The following is a 22552-nucleotide window of genomic DNA, read 5'->3' on the forward strand; positions in this document are numbered from 1 at the left end:
TCGTAACAATTTGTTTATATTGAATGGACCTAATACGGTTTTACCTTCTTATGTTTTTATCATGATTACATACAAATACTCAACAAATTGTGGATTTATTTGGTTAAAAATTAACTACTATATTTTACTTAAAACAAAGACAAATATTTTTAGAAAAAATAAATGTCCACTAAAATGATTCCAGCGGTTGAGCCAATGTCGTTGATCTGCTGAAGTAGCTGGAGAAAGTATATCGGTAAAAAAGATAGCCGATCAATGCGATCCACAGCCCTTTGACCACCTTATCCACGCACCACATGCTGAAATGAAAATGAATAAGTATTTATATCAGCAATAATTGTCGCCGATAATATTTATCACAGACTCACATTTTCATATGTCTTCTGGCGGCTGGTATGGTCTCGTCGCTCTCCTTCAATATCAACCGACGCGCACAGAGCACGCACTGAGTAAAGTAGTCAATCAGGTCCACGTCGATCTTCTCAATAATGTAGGTGAGGCGCTCCTTTTTATTCATCATCCCGCGCATCTTCACCGCCTCCGTGTTATCGAAATTCCATACATTATTCGCATAATACTCGAAAACCTGAAAACCGTTATTAATGCGCTTCTGCACGCGGCATAGACTGCAAGTGAATAGTGTCAACAGTATTATAAATACATATCTTGAAATAGAATAATTAAAAAATGTACAGTTAAAATTCAGACTTACACTGGCGGATATCGCAATAGTATCAACAGCGCATCCACAAACAGCGCCGGTATCCAATGGAAGAGCACCATACACACCACGTGAACGTAATAGTTCGATTTCATCGATCCACCCGGATACCAGGCCACACCATTCAAGGGCAACTTGTTCTCGATGACCCATCGGCCACATTCGATGATTTCATTCCACGACACCTTTATGTCATTCGAACTCGTCATATGCGCCACGGGGTTAACTTGACTGCGGTCGCTTGCCGTCAAGTATCGCCAACTGGCCACCAGCATGCCATTCACGGCAATATCCACAGGCAAGAAGTCGCCATACCCAGATGAGTTGCAGTACATCGTACGAATTACGCCCTTGCCTGCGCCGATCAGCAAACCAGTTGGCCCATTTATGTTATCAGTCCAGCCTGGCAGGGGTTCCTTCCAGATCGGGATGACAATGGAGGGCCGCAGTATGACCGCAGGTAGCTCATTGAATTTCTCAACTACCAACGCCTCGGCGAGCGATTTGGTATAGGCATAAGTGTTGGGTATATCGCCAAGAATTTTCTTCTCTATGGTGGAGACCTCGTCGTCGTTCAGCCATTCGCACGCCTGTATGACCTTGTGTGGATCTGCAGGTGGATCGTAGGGCTTTTCGTAGAGTGTCTTGATGTGTAGATGGCAATACGCGGTGGAAATATAAGCGAATAGGTCCAAGTGTTTAAGTGTAGCAGCCAGTTCCAGCATGTAGAGTGTTCCGCGCGTATTCATGAAGACAGCCTTGCGCAAGGGTTCGTCGAAACTGTGTGTGGAAGATAGAGTGAGCAGAAATGGAAATGAAAATAGGAAGGAATACATCGACAGCTGAGTTGATGACCGTCCTATCTCGGCAGTCAGTTCGAAAACGCCCTATTTCAGAAAATTTTTTTTAAGAACACCCTGCTTCAGAATTTGGTTGAAGAACACCCTAACTAAAAATTTGATTGAAGAACGCCCTATTTCAAAATTCGGTTCAAAGACGCTATATCTAAGCATATTTTCAATATATTTGTGGTCATAAGCAATAATCGCCTAAGTCGAAAAACCTGAATTCGAGGAAAAACGCTTTGAAAAAAATGTTTTCGAAGCCGAGTTTAGAGAAACGTCACAGTCACGTACGTATGCCGGTTAGGTAAAGGAAATTTTCTAAGGCTATGTTAGACGGGTTTTACACAGTTTAAGTACTGAATTCAATTCTGCTTGCAAGTGCAAGAGAGAGGGGGTGAAAAGAGGAGGGAGGCGCCTGTGGTGTCAAGTCATTTCGAGTTTCCTTCTTTGCTTTTGACATTTTCCGATTTAAAGAACCAAATATGTACCATGATTAAATAATTTATGGGTGTGTATGAACTCGTTGTGTCAAAAACAGCTTCTTTATGTATTCATATTCGTATGGATATGTATACCCTGCAAAGCATGATTTCAGAGTATACTTAGGTCATGCGTTCCTCAGGAAGCCGCATAAAAATAAAAAAAAATCACAAAAAAGTTCTTTACTTTCATAAAAAAACAGGGAATGCGTTCCAGCATTTTCAAAACCCGCATAAATTCAAATACTCCATGTAAATGATTTATTAAGATATGAGTATCAATCGAAAGGGTTCTGAAAAGTCTTTATTTCTAAACTACAAGAACGAGGCTTGCCAACTTTTTCAAAAGTCTAATTCATTCCATTAGGGTAATTATAATAATAATAATAGATTGGCGCTTACACATATGTTAGTGTTTGGCCGAGCTTCTCCTCCGATTTGTGGTGTGCGCCTTGACGTTGTCACACAAAGCGGAGGGACCTACCGTTTTACGCCGACTGCGAACGGCGATTGTATTTTTATGAGAAGCTGTTTTTCATGGCAGAAATACAGTCGGAGGTTTGCCATTGCCTGCCGAGGGACGACCGCTGCACAGTGGTCAATAAATGGGATTTAATGTTCGTAATTCACTGGAGCCTTAATTTATCAACCGATTTGATTAATTAATTTAATTTTTAATAATTTTTTTCGCTAACATTTCGAGCACATCTGCATGCTAAATGGGAAATAAAAGCGTTTGTTATGTTATTAAAAGTCAACGCGAACTCTTAGCGACTTGCAACTTGCATTTTATTATACTAAAATTTAGTAATCTATAAAACTGCATACCCAAAATTTTTATAAAAACTAAAAACAAAAAAAAAAATACTTTTTGGTAACATTTTTTTATAACATTTCAAATTATTACTTTTTAATTTATTTTTTGTTTTAGGAGAACCCTACAATTGTTTTTAACTAGTTTTTATTATGAAACTTTTATTAGATGGAACAGGAGAATCAGTCTTCTTCAAAATTGGCGCAATTTCTGCACTTTGCACTAAAAAATTTAATACAAACAAATGAAAATTCGAAAATTGGGCTCAACTAGTCTCTTGCAAATTTTATTAGCTTTCATTTAAAAAAATAATTAATCCAATCGGTTGAGAAACGAAGGCTCCAGTGAATTATGAACATTAAATCCCATTTATTGACCACTGTGCGCTGTTAAGAAAAAACCTTTTTTAACCGACTTCCAAAAAAGGAGGAGGTTATCAGTTCGTCGGAATATTTTTGATTTTTTTTTTTTTATGTATGTTACCGCATAACTTTGGACCACGTCAACCGATTGCGATAATTGCATCGGAAAGGTAGTGTCTCAGAGGTGGTCCCGTACTAATCTGGTTAAGATCCGATCAGTGGACCATGAGATATATATATATATATATATTTTTTTTATATGAGAGTTTAAGTCGGTTTTTTTTTGCTAAAAATTACTTGATCTATATTTTTTTGCGATGTTGCTTTAACCAGCGCTTAAACCCAGGCCTTGCGGAACGGAAGCGCGCACTGATTACCACTATACCACAGCGAGCGCGAAATTCATAACGAAGGTTCCCAAATAAAAAGTTTTGGAGCTCACCGTATGGTCGCTGCGCAATGGTAAACGATGGATACTTCTTCGCGCAATTTTTTTAAATCCTCCGCTGAAATGCCCAGACCTGGCAGCAGTACATCGCCTTCAATCGCCTCCACTTGACTTAGTATCTGTGCCTCGCCGCGTTGTTGTTTAACCATATCGAATAGCTGAGCAAGCAGGGTGCCGGGAGAATATGTGAAAAATAAATGCTTTCATTTAGTACAGTTAACTAATTAGGTACAGGCATTTTGTTAAGCGCTACAAACTAAAGCGGAATCCATTACTCACCACATTGCTGAACATGTCCTTAATACGTTCCTGGGGATTTTTGCCCTTCTTTGGTCTTATTAATAAGTAGATTTTCTTCAGCTGGCCACAGGATCTGTAAGATTATACATGTGTACATATATACATTTGTATATATTGAAGTGTGCTTGTATGTATTACGTGTCAGGCTGGCACAAAATTAATCGCTGCCACGCCACAAACCGTTTAATCGCTTGCTTTGTGGTCACCGAAATTCGCTCGTGCTTAATTAGACACAATCGTGAGGTAGGTAAATTTTTTTTTTTGGCGCATTACCTGAGTAATTTTTCCACCACCACTTTGCCAAGGAAGCCAGTGCCGCCGGTAATGAAGAGCGTACGTCCGGCAAAGCTAGCGGCAATGCGATCTTCCTCATTGCAATCCACATCATCGATGGTAACCTGCGGCTCACTTTCAAAGCAAAATTTCGGCTTAGATGCCATTTCGAATGTAGAGTTGAAGCTGGAAAATAATGGAAGTAAAATGATTAAATCATTATTGCGTAAATGTGGTTTCAAGTCAACATTTTTCAATTCTTAGTTTTAAGAAATCCCTGAATTTTTTTTTTCCGACAGTTACCCCCGAAATTGATGAGGCATAATTATTCATCATTGATTGCCAAGTGTTGCGATATGAGCCAAGGGTCTTAATAAATCAGGGTATCGCGATGCGAATTTATTCTAAGCTTAATGAGTGTTGAATAGTGAATTAAAATACAGCGGTTACGCTGCCTTGGTGAAGTCATACAAATGGACAGAAACGCTCCAGCTAGAATAAAAATATTTAACGAGGGTCGCGATGCTGGTAACAGAGGAAGAGGAAGGCCCCCTCTGTGTTGGGAAGACCAGGTGGACAAGGACTTGGCTTCACTTGGCGTTTCCAATTGACGGCAGTTGGCATAGAAGAGAAACGACTGGCGTGCTGTTTTGGACTCGGCCAAAATCGTTTAGGCGGTTACAGCGCCAATAAAGAAGAAGAAGGGTGTTGGTTTTAGAGTTTCTTTCCAAAATATTATGATGGGTTTCCATACGGCCAGTGGCTCCATGGTTTCGATTTTCTCTTTGTATGCACAGCTTCGACAGAAGTACTCTGTTTTAAAGCCCTTTCTTGTCGCTTTTTCACATTAGGCAGATACTAGTGATGTTTACAACAACCATACTGAGTTGAAGGTGTCCCAGGATATTGAGCCAAATCACAAAGGCTATCCTGGGGCATACTATACCACATGTTGGTTCTGTAGACCATCTTCTGTGTATCAGTTCGACGTAGTAGGTTTTAAAACTGTATACCCGCTTCCTGAGAGGCCAGCTCTGGCAAATTCATCTGTTTTACAATTATCTTGTATGTATGCATATCCTGTGTTAGGGAGTCCAAATCACTTTTGTTGTGTACGTGTATCCCATTTTGTTTAGGATATGTCAACGTATGATAATCGTTTAAGAGAAAGCTCTCTCCCGCTGCAGCATGGCTTCCTTCCAATCAAACGTATCATTTAGATGAAAGATGCAGCTTGACGCAGTCGGGATATATGGCAGCAGAGTTAGCGTAAACTTCCAAGACTGGGTGTTCTATGCATGCGTTCCTTGTTTTCCACGATTTTGAGAGCCTTGTTTTGGGTTGGAGGGTTGCGCGCCCGCGGTGAGCATAAATACATGCCATCGTTTTTTTTTTAGTTTATCCCTAATCGACATTTACTGAGTAGGATTCGGAAAAATTCGATCAAAGGTACTGAAAGTCCAGCTTGGAGTAGAGATTACGTCCGTTTCTATATCCAGAAAACTAACTAGACCAGCTTCTTGAACCTTTCTAGATATAGAAATAACATTTTGGTGAAGTGCAGTCCTACGACCTTCCTTTAGAGCAGGCGTCCTTCCTTACAAGCAAGCAAGATTCTGCCTGAAGCGCGTCGGAAGAAATGATATCTAAACCTACGGATTTATAAGGTTTGCAGGGCTTGATTTCGCATTCTACAAGTGTTTGCCAGCGTGACCATTTGGTTTTACATTGGTTGACTGAGCTTTTCGAGAGCACCTTTAGTAGTACCGTACCTTTCTATAGAATATGTAATACAAAGGCCACAGAAAGAATGCGCTGCAAGCATCACCAAAGTTGAAAGTTTCAATCCAGTTAATCAACTGTAAAAATATGCACCTACTCACACACATACATACATATGTACATACATAGTTTTATGCAAAAAGAACAATTATTCTAGAATTTCAAAAGATTGGCAAATTCGCACTAATTTTTCAATTGTATTGTTGCTTGCCATAATTCTGAAATATTTTATTTGGAAAATCGTGGCCGCGGATCGAGGCACCATCGAATTTCAAAGCCACAGTCACTCACCGACAACTTCCAATTACACGCATTGCCAAGCGAAACGCAATCGAAATGAACTAACAAAAAAACAAAAAACGGTAACTTGTTAAGCGGCAGGGAAATAACAAGTTTGGGTTATTTGCTGAACTGATTAAAAAAGTGAATAACGGTATTTCCACTTGACTTCACATACAAGCTCACTATCATGGAACTAGGTTAGTATTTAAAATAATAAGCATTTACCGCAAAAAAGAAAACTCTAACAGAAAACATACAAATAAAAAAATATAAATAACAAGTTGCCATATTAAACTGTTATGCAATACGTAGCCGTCAAAAGTGCAAGTCTACGTTGTGATACTTGACGAAAATAAAATGAAAAGCGCAAAACTGCAAAAAAAAAACAAATACAACAGTAACAACAACAAAAACGACTAATAAGCCGTTAAACACAACACACAGCAACAGTCACTTCTGGAGGAGTTGTTCCATTCACAGCCACAAACACAGCCACAAACACATACGCAGCTGCAGCCGCATCGGCCCAAATGATCGCCAGCTTCATTCTTATTAAGGCCCGTCCACATAGAACTTTGGCGTTGCGTTGGCGTTGGCGTCGCTTCAACAGCTGACTATGAATACATGAATTCAAATGCAGCCGTCCACATAGCCGAAATTCGACAACGCTCACGCCAACACAAAGCAAAAAGATGGCCAACTCTCAACTTTTCGCGTACGTTGCTCGTCAGCTGTTGCAAATAAATACAATTATGTGAAATATTTTTCCTTTTCAATCAAGTGCGAGCAAGAAATATCTTTTTTAGTGCAATTATTGATATGAAATATTAATTAATCTCTCGTTAGTATGTTAATTTAGTGGCCCAAGCATTCGCTGCCAAACGTTCATTGTAGCAAGCATACTTTTAACGTGCGTTCTGTCAAACCAACTCCAACGCCAAAGCCAACGCGAAAGTTCTATGTGGACCGGCCTTCAATGCCGGTCGGCCCGCCACACGTGTTGCAAGCCTGTCTGTGTGTGCTGGCCATGTTGATTTTAGGTTAGTTGTGTTGGTGCGGCGCTTGGGCTTTGGCTTACATGGCCATTTATTCGGACTTCTTGTCACTGCCGATTGCAACAGCGACAGCGTCGAGGCGATGACGTTAGCAACAATTCGATTTAACTAACGCACACATTCATACATACATACATACATACAAACACACTCCCGTATGCCCAAGACTGCCCACTTCACTTCACTTCACTTGACTTCACATCACTTTGAAAGTGTTGCTGCTGCAATTACTTTTATTATTTTAAATAAATCGCTGCTTGTTTTTCGCGTGTATATCAGTGTTGCCACACATCGGTTTTTCCTACAAAAACTGGTAGGTAGGCTTGATTGGATTTTGGTAGGTTCCGTGACAATGAGTAACAGTTATTTGCGAAAAATAGCAAAATATGTATCTCCAAACATTTTAGCAACTTTTTTTACGCGAATTTTTCAGCGTGGCGTTCGTATAACGGCGGCCGCGAACATGTAAATATACCTGATTCTTAAGTGCAAACGTATTCCATTATTATTCCATATTCCGGGCAGAGGTCTTCGCAATCGAAGTCTGTGTTCGCGAATGTCATCGTAGAAGGCAGCAAATGAGGCCAGAACAAATATTATGTCGGATATTCAGGCAGCGTTAAAGGCCTTAGACTCTTTTAATCATCAAGACTTGTGAACTCTTAAACCACGTGGGAGCCCACAATAGGGTAGCGCTGTGGTGGGTTCCGGCATATGAAGGGTTTGAAGGCAACGAAAGGGATGACTGTCTCGCAAAGCGTGGACACCAAATGCGCTTGTAGGGTCCCGAGCTATTTTATTGTACATCTAAGGCATACACTGCAGACCTACTTAGAAGCTAGCTGGGAATAATCTCAAATTGCTACCAACTGGCGGAAGTCCAAGGGAATAAGGCAATCAAAGAGATGCATAGCTCCTTCCAGGAAGAACTCCGTAAGACACCTTGAACTTAGAACTCTTAAGGGCTACCTGACAGCACACTGCAAGTTAACGCACCATTTGAATTACATATCAAACAGTGCAACAACTGTTCACTTGCAAGTTTTTACTAGTTTTGTGTTCAATGACTTTTTCTGCTAGTTTTATCCTCTTCTTAATTTTACGCTCTATTTTGCTTTTACACTCTCGCTGCAATCTTTACTGGAGAAGTTACTATACAAACCTATTGTCGTTAGATACAAATGAAGATGCTCGGGTGTTTTGACGGCGAAAGAGGACGCGTGGGGAATTCGTATACTGTTACACTCGCAAACGCAGTTGACCGCGAAAATAAGTTTACGCGTATTTTCTTCGCCGTCAAAGAGGTTAACGCGCCTTTCTTTGCCGTCACCTATGTTGAGAGTCTTTTCATCGCCGAATTTTTTTTCTTTTCTCTTTTTCGCTGTGTTTAAAGAGACATGCATTTGGATAAGTCTTTACTGTGAAATGAATTGTTATACGCAGCTAATTTGTTTTTATTGTACTAGCTGTGTTTTAGTTTTACTAAATGTTGTGTTATCTATGTTTTTAATAAATTTGACATAGAAGAAACATATATTAAAAACAAAAAAAAAACAAAAATCTTGGTAGGTTTTGGTCGGTTACGGTAGGAAATTTTGGTAGGAAATAAAATTTGTCTGTGGCAACATTGGTGTATATGTGTGTTTTCAGACGCTTAGCTTTTACCTAGTCGGTCAGTTGGTCGGCCACTCAGCTCCATGGTTGGTTAGCCAGATGGCCTAGACACAGCCGATTGGCAGCCTGTATGCGCTTCTGGTTATGCCCGATGCCGAATCACAATTGATCTTTAGCCGTCAAACTAGTCATGTTTACTTGGATGGAATGGCGCAAAGACACACTTGAAAAGCGCAAATATAATGACCATAAAAAATAATTATCCAAAAATGCGCAAACAACCAACAATGTGTGTGCACAGGTAATGAAGGAAGCAGTATTACTGATTTTAATACAACGATCTCACATATGACGACGCACAGTGTGATGGTTGCGCATTTCGAGCGGCCAAAATTTGATTCAGCCAATCCGAGGTCTACAGGCACTGGCAGGACCTTCGGGGTTTATGGTGCTAGACATTTTCCTCCATCTAAAAGTAATTGTCGAGCACACTTTATATGGAAGAAAATTCACAACACCGTCAGTCGAAAAAAAATATTAAAAATCAACGCGATCTCCTAGCGTCTTGAAATTTGCACTTGAACCTACTAAAATTTAATTTGCTATAAAACAGAATACCTTAAATTTCTTAAACTTCTAAATAAAAATTTAAAAATTTTTGGGTGTAATTGTTAAAGTTGTGTGACACTAGAAATTCTTTTCGGAACTCCTGGACATAATAAATAAGCGGTAGTCCGTCTAGTGATTGCCCAGTTCCGTATGTTTGGGGGAAAACCGCTGTCGTGAACTATATCCACAAAAAAGCTGATTGGTGCGAAATGATCTGCTTTTGCTGCGAAAGGGGCTTGGCACGCTATCTGCCCAATACCTTCGCAGCATATGTTATCCTAAGTTACGGACTGGTTCTCTGTAAAAACGGTTCTTGAATCGAAAGATTTGTGTGAAGATTAATTTAAGCGAATGACTTTCAATAAGAAGCCTTCTTCACCTTTGCCACCTGCAAAGTAAATTTAGTCTCGAACGTGTTATGACTTAAGTTGTCATATTATTGGACAGGCGGGAAAAAATGGGATCTAAAGCAAAACAGGGCCATAAACAGTGCGCGGACTTTACCACTTTGTTGTTAGATCTACCAACCCTTTAGCTATATTATACTTTCTACCATTTTCACCAACAAAGGCTAAAACTCTACCAATATTTTGCGGAAAGAAAGCAAAGAGGTTTAGATGAATATTGCACATATCTTATCATCGAACACACCTCAAATTAAAATGAAAAGTTAAAACGCAGCTACTCAACGACGTAACGTAGACGTAGGTTGACGCAGACACGATCTACCCTATGGGATTCGTGTGTTAACGAAAACTCACCACCGCATGGCGGTGACGTTGCCGTTGCTTCTCTCTCTCTCTATCAACAGTAAATTGTATATGCTGCTACGTACGTCAACCTACGTTTACGCTACGTCGTTGACTAACTGCGCTCTTAGCTTTGACGCAGAATAATTGTTTAATAGCGTTTTCTATTCCCGTAATAATGTTGCAGTTATTCTGCCCTGCGCCAGGTCTGTCAAGTTTTCGTGTTCTTTTATCCGTATCTTTTCAGGCATATTGCATGCTTTGTCCTTAAATCAGATAATGTTGCCATATAGCAAAGTGACATTTTTTCGAGAAAAGTAAACGCCATAAGTCTTCATCCTATTAAATTAATACGGGGCCCGTAAAAGGGCATCCGTGATGGAATCAAATTTTATACGAAATTTCTTCTTGAGCATTTTGTAGTGAGTTCGCTTTTTTAATTCAAATTTAATAGGAGAAAAAACAGCGTCTAACGTACTGCAATTGTCAAAAAAGCGGATAGATGGTAGCGAACATTGCCGTTTTCAGAGAACACCGGAACTCAGGAGACCATGTTCGAACTGGGACGCGGCATTAAATTTTTGTTTTAATTTTTAATTTTTTTTTTTTTGTGTTTTGCATACTGTAAATAATTACATACATAAATATGTATGTTCAGCTCTACATTGTGTACATTGAGTACATACATATGTATGTATGCATGTTTGCATTTGAAGTTTTGTAACTTTTATTGTTGCACTTTATTTTATATTTTATATTTGTTATTGTTGTAGTTGCTGTTTAACCAGTTTCTTCGCTTCGCCGAACAATGTTGTGATTTGTTTTGTAATAAACCCAGTGGCCAAGATCAATCCAATTATTTTGCACTTGATTGTAATAGTACGTGTAATAATGAATGCTACAATCAGCTAAATTACAACAACAGTACAAAGCAGATTGTAAAGTGAATAGCAATCAAAAAAGTTTCACTGCCCGATCACTATTTAAATTTTTTTCAACGAAAAAATTCCAAAATTTTTTGACGCAGTTTAGTGTCTCCTGTTTAGGTGAATACGAAATTCAAATTTTTCCCCCAATTGCGATATGGGAAATGTCCGCCATCTTGGATTTTGTCTTTCTTACGATTTGCGCGCGAATTTCGAATTTCTCGCGAAAAAAATAGAGTACAAATTTGTAGAGAATTCGATTCCCTCTCAATATTCTCAATATATGAACTATGTTGATATACATACGTACAATGCAATATATATCCGTACTGTGTTTATTAACATGTCTGTCTGTCTGTCTGTCTGTCTGTCTGTCTGTCTGTATGTTTGCACGCGCATCACTCGAAAGCGAATGCATGGAATTGAATGAAGTTTTCACCGATGTATTTCTAGAGGTCTAACTGAAGATATAGAAGGAAACAAATTAGAGAGTTGCCACCTGTTTGAAAATTTCGGGTTAGGTAAATTAATACGAAAAGGTGAATATTTCAATATGGGCGTAAAAAAAGAGGTTTAAAAGGGTTTACAGCCGAAAATATTTTTTGAGGGTTGCCACCTGTTTGAAATTTTTAATTTAATTTATTTTATAAGATAAATTGAATATTGTAATATGGGTATCAAACCAAAGCGGTTTAGAAATTTTTCCTGCCGAAACTATTTTTGGAGAGGATTGCCATTATATTTAATTAAATTGATAAAATAAATGAAATCGATATGTGTACTTATTTTAAAAGTGTAACAGCTGATATCTGTACATTATAGATATTAAAGAAAAATTAATATGGGGGGTCTTTATTAGAGCTACAGAAGCCAAATCAACAATTTTTAGAATTTTTGTCTGTCTTGTTATGCATATTATTAGCAATATATAATTGTTTAAAAAATGATAGGCACATGAAAATTGTAGGGAATCGAATTCTCTACAAATTTGCTCTCCACCTTTTTTCGCGAGAAATGCAAAATTCGCGCGCAAATCGTAAAAAAACGCAAAATTCAAGATGGCGGACATTTCCCATATCGCAATTGGGGGAAAAATGTTCATTTTGTGTTCACCTAAACAGAAGATAGCTAACTGCGTCAAAAAATTTCTTCCTGGAATTTTTTTTCTCCTTACGTCGATTTTGGTCTAAAGTGTTGTGCGTAAATATGTAAGTAAATATGTACATATGAATGTTAGTATGGCAAATTATTTGACTAGCAACGGTACATTCACGTGTAACCAAAGTAGTTAAACAAGGTTAAATCTACATTGAGGGAAAAAAATTTTAGAATTAAACAAGCAAGAAAGTCTAAGTTCGAGCGGAGCCGAAGTATTAAATATATGACTGTCACCTTGCCGAAAGGTACCGCTACTTGGTAAGCCAAGGTGTATCAATTTTGAGTAAATTAGCGTCCTTAAATTTCGAAATATTGAAGTTTCAAGCAGTTTTGAGATTTACTGTTATATGAAAAGCGGCCTCAACTTTAGTCCGATTTCAATAATTTTCAACGTTTTGCTTTTATGTGGCAAGCACAATAACCATACCGAGTTTGGTACAAATTGGTAGAACGATTACCTAGATACATATATGTGATCATAAGTGGGCGGTGCCACGCCCATTTTCCAAAATTTTATCATAAACGTATTTCTTGGTAAAGAATTGTTGCAAGCATTAATTTTGAATAAATTAGCTTTAATATTTAATGCTTTGTCGAAGATTTCGTATTTCTCTAAATTACCTTTAAATGGGATGTGGGCGTGGTTATTGTCCGATTTCAAAACTTTTCGGCCATTTGGTATGCTGTGCCAAGGCCAACAACTGCGCCAAGTTTTGAATAAAGATATACACATGTAACCATAAGTGGGCGTGGCTACGCCCATTTTCCAAAAATTTATAATATTCTTATTTTTCGTCTAAAACTTATTGTAAATATCAATTTTGAGTGCATAATCTTCAGTAAGTTCTTAGTTACATATGAAAAAGCATCCGAGACGACAAAAACGCCATCCGTTTAGTGAAAAATGTTTCATTTTAATACGGGCGTATTTGAATTGAATATTTCCATTATACGTAGTGTATGTATAATGGAAAAATCCATTTTGTTAAGACTTTTCACTTGATTTAAATACGAACATTTTTAAAAGGTAATCAAATAAAAAATGTTTATTCTTACTTCGCGTTTTTTTTTTCTCAGTGTACATAATTTGATGGCCGTTTTCGTTGTTCTGCGAGATGAGCAAAATAAATAAAAGCTTGTAAAATTAGGATAAGTATAGAGCCAGTGCAGGTAAACGTAATACTTTGTTTGTTTGGTATCTATCGAAGCAGTTTCCATATATGTAAATAAATTAAATAATACCGCTGATACGCATTTTGGGGCAGGTATCTCAAATATGCACTTAAGCATAAAGGCAGCAAAGCAAAATATACTGTATTTGCGTATGTACAGTATCGGTCATATCAATAGCACCCCCATTCAAAACGAGATTGTTTGTCACTTTTGTTTATTTATTTTTTTTTAATCTGGTTAACAGGTCGAAAATTTTGATGAAAAATCGTTAAATTTTCCATTGTTTTGTATAAAGTTTGAAAACACGGTTTATATGATTTTGTTTTAAACATGACCATTTTTTTTTATAAAATAATAACAACTTAATTTTAACTCGGAATATATTGTGAATGTTTAAAAAAGAAATGGTGTACGCAGACTTTTGCTGCTAAGTGTAGCTTAACTAAATTTTATGGTTATATTTTGCATTCAATTTCATTCGTACGTATATATGTATAAAAATTACCTTAATGTTACCAATAACGCCTTTTTTGGAAATATTTTAGCAGTTGCCCCATAAACTAGAGCATCACATATTAGGGTTAAAAAAAATCGAAAAAAATATATTGATGACAGCGCAACAAGCAAAATATTAGTTTCAAACTTCCAGCTCTGTATCCCTTTTGCAGTAGTTCAGGGACCGTTCTGAAATTTTTATGGCAGAACTAGCGCTTTGCCAGACTGTCTCTAGATTTTGCTGCAGATGTACATAAATTAGTATGTAACGTATTTATCTACAAAAAAATCCACCCAAATTTAAACAAAAAAAATTTAAAATGACGAAATTTAAAATGACGCAATGATGTGGTCCCTACAGGCGTTGTTGCTGCAAACCTTCATCAGGAAATTTTTGACGATTTAAGGGAAACTACATAAGTAGTAATTATGAATTGTAGCAAAGCAGCTTGATAATCGTCAGCGTTGATTGGTGATCAGTCGATTGGAAAGTCGATTGGAAAATCGATTGCTCAAATTCGAAGCTGGACTGTCCTGCGGCTGGACTTACATAGGTTGTGCTGTTTGCGAAAATATCTTTTTTTTCAACTTAGATGCATGGCCATATGCATAGAAATATATGTACATATGTACGTATGTAAATGTATAAGTAGATTACATGCATGAGTTCGCCCTAACGAAAACTGTGTTACAACACTTTTGCAACGCGGTAATAAAAGCGATTTGGAAAGGGATAAAGCAACAAAAAAAAACGAAAAATGAAAATTAGCTAATTTATAATCATCTGAAATGTTTAAGATTGTCTTATTATACACATACAAAAATAGTAATGTATGTACATTAGACTGCATCACCAAAAAAGTAGCGATTTTTCCACCAGGATTACAAAATCTATTATATTTTAAGACGTCCACCAAAATATTTCGGAAAAATATTAAGATTTAAGTGAGCTGGATCGATTTGAAAATACATCCAGAAATGGAGTTTTTTTGTGAATAAAAATAGTTTCCTACCCTCTTAAAAGTTGAAGTGAAAAAGTGAAGAAAATTTTCTGCTAAACATTTTAATAGAATATTCAAGCCTCTAACTGCCGGTTTCACGAAAGCAATTTAAGTGAAAAATATTTTTTTTTTCCTGTCAGTATCCATTTAAACTCAAATCAAAAATCTTTTTTCACTTAAATTGCTTTCGTGGAACTGGCTATAAGTGCCAATTTTAACTGGAAATTCTTTATTACAAGGTTCAGAAAAACTCACTGCAGTAGGAATTAAAAGTTTAAAATATTCTACAAAAAAAGTATTGGCTAAATTGGATAACACACAGGCCTCTGAAGACAAAATATATATTAAAAGTAAAATCATACTGTTAAAAATGTGTTGTGATGTCGAGCAAAAATAGGGGCGGGGGGGTTGTGAAATAACACAAACGGCAATAACGCAAAATTTGCTTTATTTCACTTTTAAATGGGAAATAAAACCAAAATCTGAGTTTTGCTTTATTTCCAACAAAGGTTGGGGCACGCTGAATTGTTTCATTGAGACTCTAAGATGACTGTTCCCCAGTATAAATAATTCAAACAATTCGAAAATAAAATAGTGTATTTTGTTGTCGCTTCTGGTCTCTAAAGCTGTCGACTGGAAAATCGCCTGAGCTAATCGACTAGCTAAAGCATTTACACGAGCCGACAAAAAGCGCATGCTGGATATAAATTTTTTCCAAATATGAGCAACAAAAAAATTATATAGAATTGATTTTATAAAATATAATTCAAATATTAATTTCCGATCAACAAAGTATAACAAAAACACATTTCAGGGTTGCTTCGGTTTGCCGTCGACTGGCAAAAGTTGTCTACTGCGGCCGGTTGAGTTGCCATTTCTGTGCTGTGTGTTGTGTGAAAAAAATTCTGCTCTTTTAAGTGTCATAGTGGACAGTGGATGAGACTTTATTTTCTGAATGAAAACATGAAAACATATTTTGTAAATTTTAAATTTTTTGTGAAAAAAATTATAAACAACCTTTGACACTTCAGTAACCAAATAATCAAAAAATAAAATTTAAAAACTGATACTACCTTTTCAATAGGTCTTGTTGATTCAACCCATGATGAAATTATAAATTTTATTTTATTGATATTCTTATAGAAATTTTGTTAAGGTAAATTTTCAATAAGATAGTATAAAATCTTTCCTCTCGCTTTTATCGCTATATAATTTAACCTATCAGCATATCTGTATATTTATATATGTATACAAGTAACGAAAACTAGAAGCAATAAAATTTATAAAAACGCTCTGTGGAAAAATCGAGTTTTAATTATTTCCCAAACGGAAGTAGAGTTTTTATAATTGCGGACATTAGAACACGTTAAAAGGCGTAATTGTACCGCCGCCTCAGGTTAAATTAACATGGGGCGATTTTCTAGGCGATTCAATATTGCTCAAAAAAAAAAAAAACGTTCGTGTAAATGGTGATTCCAAAATCGCTTGCCTCAAAGGAGACGACAGCAGGTCAACTTTGCAGGCGATTATCGCCTCTTAATAAATCTTGTATTGTAAACAACACTAGCATTAACCTCTAGAGCTATTTCAGGTGCTTAATTAAGTAAGCTGCTCGCCTTCGTAGGCTTATTTCTCAGAAAACAAATTTAATATTCCATTAAAAACAATATCGGACACAGCTCATATGCGTTGTACTTTTTAATTATAATACTTACACATACCGCATATGCTACACCTGTTTATTAAGTTATACCATATCACAGTACTACGCGGCATGCATATGCCACTAATTGGGCCTAAATCGGTTAAAGTCCATTATTGTATTAAAAAAAAAACAAACAAAAAAACACAACGCTGAATTCTACCACGGACAATTACGTTATAGTCACGAGTGTGGTGTTAAGGATTTTTGTTGGTGCTAAAAACATAGTTAGTGTACCTATGTATAGTATTATACATACATTACATATAGATGTGATACAATTTATAATTTCTAGTTAAATGTTCAGTGACTGTAATTATTAGCTAAGTAGTGTTTACAACAAGCTCTTTCAACTTTACGAGGCGAATGAGTGTTTTCATTTTTCCTAGTTATTGCAGCGGAATGTCAACTAGTACAACAACAACAACAACAACTGTATTTGTTACACCAACAAATAATATACAATTGACTAATCAACATGAACTTTGCTTCCAACAACGTTGAACTTGAAGAGCAAATTATTGTTTTGTTTTCGAAAAAAAAACTTCCTCTTGAAGAAGAATAAATAATTATGGATTATACTGGTATTCCAAGTAAAAACACACATGCGAAACTTTAATTTTAAAATAAAATTACATACTCAACGCCTCGACCAAACTATCGATGACCAAACGGCATCCATTTGTGATACCCTAATCCTAAACGGATTTAACATAATTATCAATGCATTTATGTGTCACGAAATTTTATGTGTCAATCAATTCCAAAGATAATACGTATTTGTCTTTAGAGACCTACATATGTATGTATTTATAGTAAAATGTAGCGAGCAATTTTCCCCAAATTTGTTGAACCCTTTAACTTTCACTGGATTTGCAAATGAGTTCAACAAAAATTTTTACCGAATTAAAAAATAAAATTCCATAGGCATTTAAAATGACACTTTTCCCAAACTTTCGATTAAGCCAGTAAGGGCCCAGGGCTAGAAAAATACTTATGCAAATTTATACATAATTACACTTTCAGACCCCAAAAAAGGCAAAGTTTTATCGTGTGGGAAACAAAGCGCTGCCTATTAAGAGGGCGGAAAAATATTGATACATTGCACATATTTTATGAAATACTTCCAATAGCATCTATGCATACCAATTTTAATTTTCTCAACTTCTTGCGAGATATTAAAGATCGTCCTGTAGCTGATTGAATAAGTTTCTATCCCTAAAAGCATAGACAGACGGCAACGTTGATCCGGATTAACAGCGCAATTGATCTGATCAAAACTGTGCCTTGACAGGCAATAATGCGGATTTACGAGCCGCGAGATCGTAGGTTCGAATCCCACGGCCAGTAGATTATTCATTAATTTTATTTTTATTTTTATTCATTCAGTTATAACTTCTATATTTTTTAAAGTTGTTTTTGACTTTTTAGTAAAATTAAACTCAAGAAATTTAAATTAACTAATAATAAAATAAAAAATGTCAAACAAAATAAAATAAAGTAAAATTGAATATATAAATCGAATAAAAAAAATTTAAGTAATAATAAAAACCGAGGATCGAACTTGGGACCTGTAGGCTTGTAGTACGCAGGCCTCACGACTCGACTACCGCAGATAGAGTAGTTGGCTGCTTTGTTTGCGCATTTTTTTTGCTCCCGAGTTAAGTTTGGGAATTAACACTAGGACTTAATCCGGATCAACTGCAGTTAATTCCCGAGACAATTCCGAATTAACGAGTTGATCCGGATCAACGCTGTCGTCTGTCTATGCTCTAAGATCGTAGTGGTTGTAAAAGTATTGAAATGTACTTATTTATTTTGCTAAAAAAGCGGTCGTAACTTACTTATTTTACTCTTACTTTTTAAGCTTCGGATGCCTAAGAAGATACCTAAACACCTACAGATGAAGTTTCTATTATCGTGGTGAATTTCTATAAATTGGATGATTAGAATATCTATTTATTTCACCTGCAGCATCGATGACCAACAAAGCTCGCAGGTGCGTTCTGAGGTGCGTTCAAGCAACTAATTTATGCGTAAGGGAGAAAAGAGGAAGTTTTTCCAACAAATCTAACAAAAATGGTTCCTAGCAAATAAGCATTCGAAAAATAAATGGTTTGGGATCCATTTAGTTAATAGAAAAAAAACACTACGAGGATTTGGCCATCTAAGGGCCGATTTCATAATAATATTAAAGAAGATTTTAAAATTTAAAGGGTGCTTTATTTTGCTGATCGATTTCATAAAGCCACTTTAATGATAATGGTGCTCTTTAGTTAAATACTCAAAATGAAAATTTAAATGACAAAGGTTCCTTTTGTAAGAAAAAAAAAAGTAAATATGTCATTTTCGTAGTTATAATTACATATTGATGACAATGAGATGATACAATTTTGCATTGATCACAATTGCTAACTTTATTTTCCATTTAATTGGACCTTTTGTTATTATTCAATTGCCTTTGTATTATGAAAGCACTTCTTGTTTAAAGTAAATTTAAATGACACTTTCACTAAAAGGAAACTTTTGCAAAAGGAACTTTAAGTGTTTCATTGTGCAATTGGCCCTAAATATATAAAAAATTATCAAAAAATTAATTCGTTTGCTTAGAAGGAGAACGATGAAGACTATGGGCTGGGCTAGTTTCTTCAACTCAACTTAACTTGATTTAGCTATTTGTTGGACTTAAGTCAAAAGTTAGCCTACTTTTTATTCAGCTTATTCTTGACTAAGTCCAAAAAAAAAGTCCAAAAAATTGGCTAAACTAAGTTAAGTTGAGTTGGAGAAACTAGCCCTATATGCCACATTATCGATCACCAAATGTGATACCGAAGTGGAAATCAATGGCTTATAACCTAGTCTCCGATGGAAGTGATCCAATTCGAGATTGCGCCTACAAGCGATGACATTGCTAAGGTCATCAAGAGGCTTACAAATTTCATCCATCTTTGTTATGCCTATAAATAACAAAAGTAAGTATTTTTGCAAAGATATATTTTAGGAAATTCTTTCCGTGCTCACGAACTAGACATCAACCATATTAAAATTGAAAAACAAATTTTGTGATCGGTTTCCCGAATTCTGACTCGTAAGTTTTTGAAACTAAGCCGCTACAGCAAAGTTAGCCAAAGACAAAATGAGCCACTTTAAAGTACATATTTACATACAATATGCAAATACGACGAGATTTATTTTTGGAGAATATATGGATAGATAAGAATTTTAGAAGAATTGTAAGTTTTTGGTGTTAAAAATTTTGAACCTGGAGGCACTAAAATCTCCCATCTATCCGCTCAATGTACCAATCTGGTATATATTTATGGGTAAGTCTTTTGATTATAAGAAAAACGATTATGCAAAAATAGATTGGAATGAAGCAACTATTCACTCGTACACCGGCCAAAAAATGCTGCCAAAATATATATTCATTTGTATTAAAAATAACGCAACACAACCGAATTAAAAGTGCAATAAAATCAAATTAAAGTAAATAGCAGAGAATCGTGTAAAGCAAAAAAGAATAACTGGAATTCACCAGCAAACTAGGTAGCATATATATATGTATTTACATATGTAGGTAATCTCAAGCTTGATTCAATCAAGGATATCATCCGGCAATAAATATTATTTTATAAATCACTAAAAACACGCCTGCAGTAAATTTTTAGCTTACAGACATATAAATGGGCAATTCTTTGGTGCTTAGTTTGAGTCCACGCCTCTATGCTTTACTTACATTTTCAAATAGAGTCAACAGAATTCTGTCTTTCTTACTTTCCACTTTTTTATATGTTCGTGATAAATTTTAACTTTAATGTGATTCTCTTTTTATTAGATTTCTAGAATTTGTTTTAGCATTCAATATTCGATCTCAAAAATACATGTATGTACATATGTACACATGTATGTAAATGTGCAATTTTTAAATTCACTTCAAAAAATTTTTTTTTGCCACCAAAACTATGTATTTTCGTAAGCCCGCACGCGTCGAATGCTAAACGCGAACTGAGTGGTAAATTTAAGAAAAATCACTTTAGAAGTCGCGCTGTAGCAGCAGAAAAAAAGTTACAAGCTTAAAACACACACATACATATGTACATATGTATGCATTTAGGTCCATGAAAAATATACGTGCGAGTAGTTTGTAAGTATGTGTATAAATATATAAGTATGTTTTAACGGTGCAGCGGTCAGGTACAACTTTAAAACGAAACGGAACAACTTTTGAAGACGCTAACAAGCTCATATATACATACATACATACAGACATATGTTGTAAATATGTTACATATGTATGTATGTATGTATGTATGTGCAAACCCACATGCGATATATCGCACTCTCACTTGGCTTAAACACTTTGTATGCCTGTGTATGTATGTATGTACGTTTGTATAAAAAAAAAATTATTGGAGTGTGCATCACTGGCTTGAACTTTGCCAGCGGCTTAGCAAGTCGAGACAGTAGCGAGACGCTGCCCCAGCTATTCAATTTTAGGCGGCCCTGCGCAACAAACGAAGCAGCAGCGCCAGAAACGACGCACAGCCACTGCAGCACCAGCATCGTCGTTGACTGGAAGTGCAACGGAGTACAGAAGTTATCGGTGAGTACCTACTATATAGTATTTGTGGGTAAGTAAGTTTGCGAAGCCTCCGCACTTGGCTTTACTCTCACTCTCATGTATGTAGCCTTGTAGCTGCACCTTACCTGCGGAGAATATCTGAGTTTTTAAAAAAAGCGAATTAGCAAAAGGCGGTGGTTTTAATAGAAAAAGCGACAATATCCAATTGAAGGCTAAACATTTTTAAAACTCTTTATATTTCTTCATCAAAGTTACCTTACATATCGATCCAGTAAAATTCTATTCTACTTTGAGGAATCGAACAAGTCGTTATATGGCCCGTATCGAGGCTGAGTCAGGTAGAGGCCCTTCATAAAACTCAGTCGCAAGCGAAGCGCTTCGGATACCGGCAAACCTCCGGTGCTATTCGGACTTAACCGGTTATAGCGTGCTTTTGATCTCAAGAAGACCCAGCAAAAACTTTTCATTTTTTGGGAAGCACTTATTTTTGTTTCAATGGAGTAACGCATTACAAGTGGCCTCAAAACAATTCAATCGCTTATCCAAGAAGGCAAGAAATTTTAAAGTTATTCGATTAACTCCAATGACATGCCTATGTTAAAATAAGGCGTTCTATAAACGAGTAGGTAAGCGGTTACTCTCGAAAAGTGCATGCGATTCACCAAACAGTCGACTTTGAGCTCGAATAATTTTTGACCGAGTTGACTTATCGAAAAATGACTTCAGATTGACTTTTTTGTAGAGAGTTCAATTCTCTACAAAAATACCCCACGACCTTTACGGTACAACGTATCGTTCGTTGAATATAAAAATTAGAATTAAAAAAAAAAAAAAAAATTATCCTGTGTTATTCTTATGGGAAATCGAAAAGTGCGATGCGGACATTCTCAATATTAATAAATATTAAAAGCTCATATTTTATTTTGGCGTCCAAACGAAACTTTTGAGCATGGTTCCGAGAAAAAAAATAAACAAAATAAATATTTGCCTAATCAGAGAAAAACAGCTGAGTTAGAGACGCACTCATCTGGGGTGCGACATTTTCAAAGATGATGGCGTATAAATGTTGCTGGTGGCTTTCTAGACAAAAGTGAAGTAACAAAAAGCAGTTTTTAACTTTAGAATTTGCCCGAACTTTCCTATAGGGTAAGTTTGAATGCATTCACGTGTGCAGTTACAGAT

At 36.2% G+C, this 22552-nt stretch overlaps 1 protein-coding gene across 2 annotated transcripts; it reads right to left on the reverse strand.

Annotated features, from left to right (window-relative positions):
* Positions 1 to 45: 45 nt before the first annotated feature.
* LOC108366009 (fatty acyl-CoA reductase 1) lies at positions 46 to 20779 on the reverse strand. Of its 2 annotated transcripts, none has more exons than XM_017620276.1 (7): positions 20525 to 20779; positions 4243 to 4428; positions 3949 to 4042; positions 3664 to 3827; positions 713 to 1501; positions 369 to 626; positions 46 to 299 (listed from the first exon to the last, which is right to left on the reverse strand). In XM_017620276.1, exons 2-7 carry the CDS (start codon positions 4407 to 4409, stop codon positions 170 to 172), a joined length of 1602 nt encoding a protein of 533 aa, XP_017475765.1. In that variant the 5' UTR covers positions 4410 to 4428; positions 20525 to 20779; the 3' UTR covers positions 46 to 169. The 2 variants fall into 2 exon arrangements, with proteins under 2 accessions (XP_017475765.1, XP_017475759.1); XM_017620270.1 differs by lacking the exon at positions 20525 to 20779 and adding an exon at positions 7385 to 7402.
* Positions 20780 to 22552: the final 1773 nt, after the last annotated feature.

The sequence above is a fragment of the Rhagoletis zephyria genome, unplaced genomic scaffold (assembly GCF_001687245.7).
Source record: "Rhagoletis zephyria isolate East Lansing unplaced genomic scaffold, Rhagoletis_zephyria_1.1 Rzeph_scaffold_00038, whole genome shotgun sequence".
Taxonomy (NCBI): domain Eukaryota; kingdom Metazoa; phylum Arthropoda; class Insecta; order Diptera; family Tephritidae; genus Rhagoletis; species Rhagoletis zephyria.